At 42.0% G+C, this 7790-nt stretch overlaps 1 protein-coding gene across 1 annotated transcript; it reads right to left on the reverse strand.

Annotated features, from left to right (window-relative positions):
* Positions 1–450: 450 nt before the first annotated feature.
* On the reverse strand, positions 451–6756 carry GGNBP2 (gametogenetin binding protein 2). The gene is made up of 8 exons (XM_010158303.1): positions 6552–6756; positions 5378–5552; positions 3727–3921; positions 2965–3115; positions 2666–2791; positions 2435–2583; positions 1810–2058; positions 451–1089 (listed from the first exon to the last, which is right to left on the reverse strand). Exons 2-8 carry the CDS (start codon positions 5420–5422, stop codon positions 919–921), a joined length of 1086 nt encoding a protein of 361 aa, XP_010156605.1. The 5' UTR covers positions 5423–5552; positions 6552–6756; the 3' UTR covers positions 451–918.
* Between the last annotated feature and the right edge of the window lie 1034 nt (positions 6757–7790).

A 7790-nucleotide genomic window follows, 5' to 3' on the forward strand; every position in this document is an offset into this window, starting at 1 on the left:
TTTCAATGGAAAACCCTAAATTAAGCCCCAAAAATGGTACAGGTTGCATGCCCAAAGTTGGCCCCATCACCAAACTGGCCATGCTGACCGCAGCAATGTCAGGATCTATCCAGCACCACGCCCTTCAGATACCTCAGATCCCTCCACATAGCACCACGCCGACCTATTATCCGAGATCCCGAGGCAGAACAGGCCCGGCCTGGTCAGGCGCAGTGCCACACCGACAACGCGGGCCCAGTGTGCTCGGCAGTAACTCGGCGATCTCTGGACCACGTCAGCGGGGAATCGCCCAGCCCGGTGGGCTGGCTTTCCCAAGCCAAGTTCACTCACCTCGCACCCACCTCCACGGAGCTACGCAGACTGCGGCGACAGCTGTCCACCTGGACAGGAAGGGCTCAGGCTGCTGTGAAGGAGTGCTTAAAGCAGAAAAACGTACGCCAGCTTTTACTATGCATATTAATAAATATTCTTTATTTAAATTTTGCACATTGCGCTTTAACATATTACATCCAAAACATTTTGCAAATGGATGTCTACTCTGTAAAATCTTATATTCAGCTCATTGTCATTCTGTACAGAATAACAGGTACAACATTACTTTGCCACTAGTTTGCTTTTTGTAAGTCTTACAGTAAGAGAAACATTTAATGAAAAGAGATGGCTTAAATTATGAGAGGCTTGCACAGCTACTCAACTAAAGATACAAGCCTGAAGAAAGAACAAAATTAATGAAGTCACCTCCACCAGACTCCCCAAAAAACCAAGAAAAGAATCACATTAATTTAAGATAAAACTTTGCCATAAAGTCACTAAATTAAGTTTTTGAAAGAGAAGGCGCAGTAGTCATCTTGAGAATTTCAGTGAAAGACAGAGCTATTTTATTTTATTTAGTTCATTCCAGCCGTTGTCAACCAACCGCTACAAATGGGCCCCTTGTTCATGTAAGCGGCAGTATTTAATAAAGTTCTCCTTCAGCTGCTGTCGGTATTTTTCTCTATTGCTGTAAAAAGACTTGTGTTTTGCCATAAAGGACTCTATTTCATCTTGTGAGATAAAGATTTCCTCATCAGAAGTGCATTCAGACTCTTCCTACAAATGAAAACAGGCATTTCAGAACTCGAGCGCTGCCCTCCCTGCGCAGCACACCTGTCCTGCAACCGCACGCGCTGCCTGCAGGCGCTCTGCAGAGCGACGCAGCCTTCGCCTTCACGCCGCCACAAGGCGAATCCAGTCACCTGCTTCACACCCCCAGCGCTCTGCCGCGTTTGGGGTAAGGCAGCCTCTACAGTCACAAAATCTACCAGAGTAAGCTTCAGAGTCTTAGCACATTTCTACTGAAAGAGGATGGCTTTTATTAGAGTTAAAAAGAAATAAGGAAGAAAAGAAAAAAACAAGGATGTAAATCAAGGGGAAGGAGAAGGGAAGGAAAGGGAGAGAGAGCACAGTTGTCCAAGGAGCCTGCAGTGGGAAGTAATATTTGAGGCATGAAGGGAGCAATAACGCACGCTTCATTTTATGGAATAATACGACCCTTGATAATGAACACTTGTAATAATACAATTCTGTCATCTGCATTCCAGTGACAGGCAATTTCTCCTCCTCTGCAAAGCATCCGATTTATATACTTCACAGAGAACGCACAAAAGCAAACAGACTAAACCCTGGGAGAGTCAGCTATGAATCTTAGGTTTGGTTACGCTCTCTCTTGTAACAGTTCTTCAGCGGGATTTCAGTCTAAACCCCATCCTCAATCCCGAGGACTTAAAGCAGTATGCAACAGCCTAAAATTCAAAGTAAGTGGTTACTTACAAGGAGTTCCACTAAGCTCTTGTAAACTTTTCCAGTACTGGGAACAAGTGACATTTCTGTACGTTTTGCAAACTGTGACACATTTTTCATGTCCTCAAACGCAGGCAACTGCTGCCCACTTTTTTCTGAGCTACAGCAGCTTTCAGCATGTGTGTCTTTGGTCTTGCTGTGATGAAACTCTGTGTGCATGATATTTCCTGAGGTCTCTCTGTTACCTGGGTCTGCCATACAGCTTCCAAGTCTCTGAATCTAAAAGTGAAAATAGCCTGTAATGAACTACCAGCAGTGTTAAACCTGAGACATTCACATTTCAGATGAAAGCAGAGGGAAGGAGGAAAGGAAAAAGTTCAAAGACAGCATGGAGATATATATATGTATTTTTAAGGGTGCGTGCCCAGGGAGGAGGGGGAACAGGAGGTTAACTGACTGAGAGTGCGCAAAGGTACGCAGGCTTGGGAAGGTAGGGGAGAAGAGACTCCTTCCATCACAGCCTATTTCAGGAAGGACCTTGGTTTCAAAAGGTGGATGGACAGGTAACAGAAGATCTGTGTTACCCCATTTATGGCACCGGTCACAACTAGTGTATGCATTTAAATAAACATTCCGCAATAGCTATGTTCCTTACATGTTCATTCTCACACTTCAAAGTTTTACTTTTCTTTTTCTTCTTTTTGTTTTTGCCTTTTGTGTTATTCTCTTCAGAATTAGCCCAACATTCCAAACAGCTATCTCCATCCTCCTCTTTGTCGTCACAGCAATGGACGCACGAATCGTCTGCAAGACACCAGGAATTTTCTTGCTCAGCTCGCTCAGGTTTCTGGATACTAAGCCAACGTTACATTCTTACCAAACCTACCGTTTTCATCGTGGTTGCAGATGCCCTCAGTGCAGGCCACGTCCGATCCCTCTCGAGATCCTATCTCGCTGCCCTCCATGCTGGATGAATAGCCCCAGTCGCTGCCGTTACAGTGCGGCAGTAAACCTGAGACAAAGCGAGACGTTACCATAACCCAAGGTAGCTGCTGCGTGCCCTTCAGTTATGCCTCCAACAAGGAAGAGTCCTTTAAAAGAGCTGTTTTTAAAAACAGCTGAGCACAGTTTATCCCACAAATGGTACACGGTTTTGAAAAGGAAAAATAATGACATTTAACGTACCTTTCTTAATTTTAGGTGAACCTAATAGGGTACCACTGCTTGGACAAGTGCAAGAAGTGCTTTCATTTGTGACAATTACTTCTACACAACTGTCAGCTTCTTTGGTGCTACTACAGGCTTTGCAACTACCTTCTGTGAAGTTCGAATTTTCCTTAAAAACAAAAACCAAAAAACCAACAAAATACACTTGCAAGTACTGAAAGTAGCTCAGGCAGCATCTTTAGAAAGGACACTCTTCCCACAGGAATAAGCAGTGCACGCTGACAACAGCCACAGCATTGCTAATTCTTCAGTACAAGACAACCGGAAACCATCCTGCTTTCCCCACAAACGGGCTCACTGTAGGTCATATTCAGTCAAGAGATCTGGAATAACAGTTGCACTTAGTCAATTAAAGTGCCTTTTTTAAAAAATGGTAATTGCAACTAGCATTTGAATTCCCATTTTCCAGCGACAGTTGGAAAATACTCTAGCATAAACTGACACCCCTCGATGTAGGATTTAAAAAAAAAAAAAAACAACCCACAAACACCAAACCCCCAAATGCAAAAGGAGTTCCAGGCAACCACTTTAAAAAAGACTGTACTGGCCTGAAAACATATTAAATGCCACTAGCAATCAAAAACTAGATCCCAAAAAAACTGAAATACAGCAAAAACCTCTCAAGAATTCTAACATGGAACAGTGAGCTGATGAACAAAGCACCCAATTAGAAATCATGTTATTTAACATGAGCAGAAAGTCACAGCTATTAACATTTACCTTTGATTGATTCATTTCCTTCTCTTCCGTTGCCTGCAAGGGAGTAGGGATCTCACACGCATACTTATTTTTCCGTCTGTTCTTCCGTTTTTGGCGCTTCTTCTCTTGTTTAAGCTCTCGCACTCTTTCTTCTTGTGAAAACTCTTCACAGAGCTGTTCCAATCGACTAATACCCTGCACTTTTTCCACAGCCATCTGTTTGTAAGAGGTTAGAGTTACTGATAAAACACAATTCAAGCTTTTACAGTCAAAAAGAAGGAGGAGGAAAATAGCTGGTAAGTACTTTTTATTATAAAGTCACAACAACACAGCGACGGACCATAGAAGAAAAATTCCTACCCAGATTTAATCCCTAAAAAGAGATTGCTGGAGAAGATGTAGGTGCAGGGGGAGCACTGCATTCAGCTTACAGCCCAAATTCACAGTTTTCCATAAGAAGTTGCAGAGTTGAATGATTTTTTTTTTGTATCTGTGTTTACATGGTGGATACTCCGATTATCTAACACAGCAGCACAGAAAACCACACTAGAACTACCGCGACAGAATTCCTGCAGCTCTTTGTCCAAGGTAAGCAGTGACAAATCTAACTGATTTTCTAGGCAGTCCAATTTTGAAGTACATACTTGCTATATTTTGAGATATGTATTTAATACCTTCCTTATAATTAAAATTAGAATAAATAAAATGTCCTATCTACATATGAAGTTACAGGAATGAAGTTAAACTAGTACACCCCCTAAGCCAAAGTGAGACAACATCCTGCCCACTCGCCTCTGCAAAGACTCCACATAAAGACACAACAGTTCCACACTTCACGTTCATAGCCAGCCTTGCATACCAGTACACCTACCTGAGGTTCACGACGTAAATCAGTTTTCAACACCATACTTACTAGTACAAAAAACCACCAAGACAAAGCCTGATCAAAATGCCACAGTGCACCCAGCCCAGCACCACTTCCACCGGTTTATAGTCTTTGAAAAAGTTAATTGTAAAAACCTCCAAGAACTAACTAGATTAGGGTTCCACTGTGATTTTTCCTAATTTGACTTTGTTCTTCCTCCTCTGATGCTTTAAGAGTTTTCAGAGAGAATGGTCATTACGAATGGAAGAGGAACAAAACATAGAAGAATCCGTGTCATGCCAAAGGGGATGTATACTATTGGCATACGTTAAAGGAACTGCGTGGAGTCCTGTCTGAAGTTCAAGATCCCACACGATTAGAGTGCACTGGGAATGTGCTGAATGCCAGAGTTACCCATTGTGTTTGGAATTCAAAAGCTCATCCTGTGTTTTTACTAATGAAGACCACTTAAACTGCTGTAGCCAGAACTACCTGAAACGTGGTCAGGTAGAAATACCTTCACTGCGAATTACAGACACACGGTCTAACACACGGTAACACGCAGCTTGAAGGTAAAAGCAATCCTCATTCTTACATTCCAGCAGACTTCACCTCAGAACACAGCGTGGTTGTGCTACGCACTGACATTACACAACCCTTGTCCGCGATGAGCAAGGGACTTAACACAACACCCCTTGAAGCTCCTTCCAGCCCAGTGTTAGCAGAAAGCAGAAAAATAGTTTCAGTGAAAACACACGCAGTTACTATAGCAACTCAAGTACAAGTTCGATAAAATTTGGTTTTTACCTCAAAGCTTTTGTGTAAAGCATCAACGCCCAGGTAAAAAAGCATCTGCCACGTTTGTTCCTCAGCCCGCAACTTTTGCCAGATTCTGTGTAATCTTTCATAAAGGTGAATACCCAGGCAGGTCAAAACTTCTTCTTGGGCTATGTCTATTGTCTTAGCATGCCTTTCTCTCCGTCTAAAGGAAGAGTTGAACCAAAGTATAGTCTGGTTAAAGCAGCTGGAAGTCTACCAAGAGATCAAAGCAGTTCAATGATGCGTTTCTTTACGTACAACTGAAGCTATGTGTGCACAAACAGCTTTTTCAATCAAGTTCTGCTGCGCTGCATGCGGATGCAAAATAGAAAGGACCTGCTCAAAACCACCACTACACTCCTGACCCGATCATCTGTGCGTGGCACTGTTAAGCTGCACTATGCCTGCCAACCTGCAGCTCCCGAACGTGCTGCCCTGCTTGCTGGCTCCTACTAGGAGAGAGCAGCAGAGTTTTAATGCCAAAGGGATGCAGACATTCCTTTTGTTTCCTAGAATGTGTGTTTAGATTACAGAGCATATATTTCAGTTTCCTAGCCATTTATCCACCTGTTAGTGGAAGCTGGATAAACACACACAGAAGTTTATACATTACTTACTGTACGAAGTAAAAATATTTCACTATTAATCTGTATCTATCATCTACTAAGAAAAAAATCATTATAAAAGGATTTACCCTCCTAACCAAACAGTTACAACTTGAGTTCTAAAGATACTGGGCTCAGAATCGTATTTTTCATTAAACGATGCTGAAACAGGTTCAGAAGTTACTGTAACATACAAATGGTGACAAAGCTAAGTTGAACACTTGGCATTTGGCAAAAGCGTCAAGCAAGGTTCTCTTTCTATTTCACACACTTTGAACCCCACCACGGAAAAGCAGGCAGCCCTGGTGAGGGAAGAAATGAGCTAGAAGACATTTAGCAAATTCACTCAGTCTTGCCTTCGGAGTTAAACGCACTTTAAAGGCAAAATCTTCCCTATCATGAAGCGCTACCTTGAAGTCTACTTCAATACAAATATCTACATTCACAAGTGGATTACGCAGCAAGGAGGCAAAAATCACGACTGCAAAATACATTCAGTAACAAAATAAAGAAGCAAAGCGCTAGATAGCCCATTCTAGCAAATTACATACTCATACCCTCCTGCAAACTCCGGTTCAGCCCGACCCAAGAGGTGTGCGATGAAATCTGTTTCACAGCATACGTGTATGTGACGTTCCTGGGGACAGCAACGCAAGCCCTCGTAAAGGGCAGCGCAGTAGCCCTTCTCCTTGCTGCAGTCTAGCTCCCCAGTAAGAATATTGTACGCCCGAAGTACTTTATTTTTGCAGTCAGTGCAAAACCTGTGTTAAAACAGAACATCACTGAATTCTTATTCAAGCAGAAATTTAGACCTAAGTTATAACAAACGGAGCTATTTAATAGTGCATGCTATATTTAAACTAGGTCACGTAAGGCCTGTGTTACTTCAAAAAGGTAAAATAGCAAGACCTTGGCTGTAAGCCACAGAAGTTTACTATGGGTATTATACTACCTATCACATATTACAAGCCTGGATATCAACTTTCATGCTCCAAGGCACAAGTCAGGCTAATTGTTAATATGAAGAAACTCCTACATGGATATGCAATGCCATATTTGCACAAAGATCAGAAATCTAATAGTGAACAAACTGAATCATTAGGACAAGCAAGGACAAAATTTCTCTCAAGTAACACACTCCAAGTTACTTTACAGCAATTATTAAAAGTATACTCAAGCGAGTGACAAGCAATAGAGGGGGGGAGGGGAAGTTTCCCATGTTGCCTGCTGTATAAAAGCAATGTTTCCACTATTAAACATATTTTAAATTATTAGATTACTGCACAGATGCCAAACAAGTTGTATTTATAACATGACATATTCAAACGTAATAGTTCAGATAACTAAGGTGAGAAGAGTATAGTTATGGAGTCTGTAATAATTAAAATATGACCAAGTTAAGCTCATTCTATTTTATAAGAGGAAACAATCTTCAAGAAGCTATAAAACCTCTTGCTGCATTATTCTAAAAATGCAAGTCAGACAAGGTCCTCACATGTCAGCTTTCAGCTTAAAAAGCTGGCTCTTGATGCCATCTCTGGATGGTGTTTTTCCCTTTCCTAGTCTGTCCAGTCACTTGACCACACTAAGTCAAACATATTTTGATGTCTGATAGAACTACGATAACTGCCTAGTTTCTGTGGTGTAAGGAAAGAAAACAGCAATATTGCTGCTGGTTAGCATCAGGAACGCTGCCAACACACTGTTTAATGTCACAGGAGATTAAAATTATTTTGTTTCTAAAGTGTTATTTCCACACCACCACCACCCCCGCGCCCATCTGTGCCCCCACCCCC

Source organism: Eurypyga helias, unplaced genomic scaffold (genome assembly GCF_000690775.1).
Source record: "Eurypyga helias isolate BGI_N326 unplaced genomic scaffold, ASM69077v1 scaffold28930, whole genome shotgun sequence".
NCBI classification, from domain to species: domain Eukaryota; kingdom Metazoa; phylum Chordata; class Aves; order Eurypygiformes; family Eurypygidae; genus Eurypyga; species Eurypyga helias.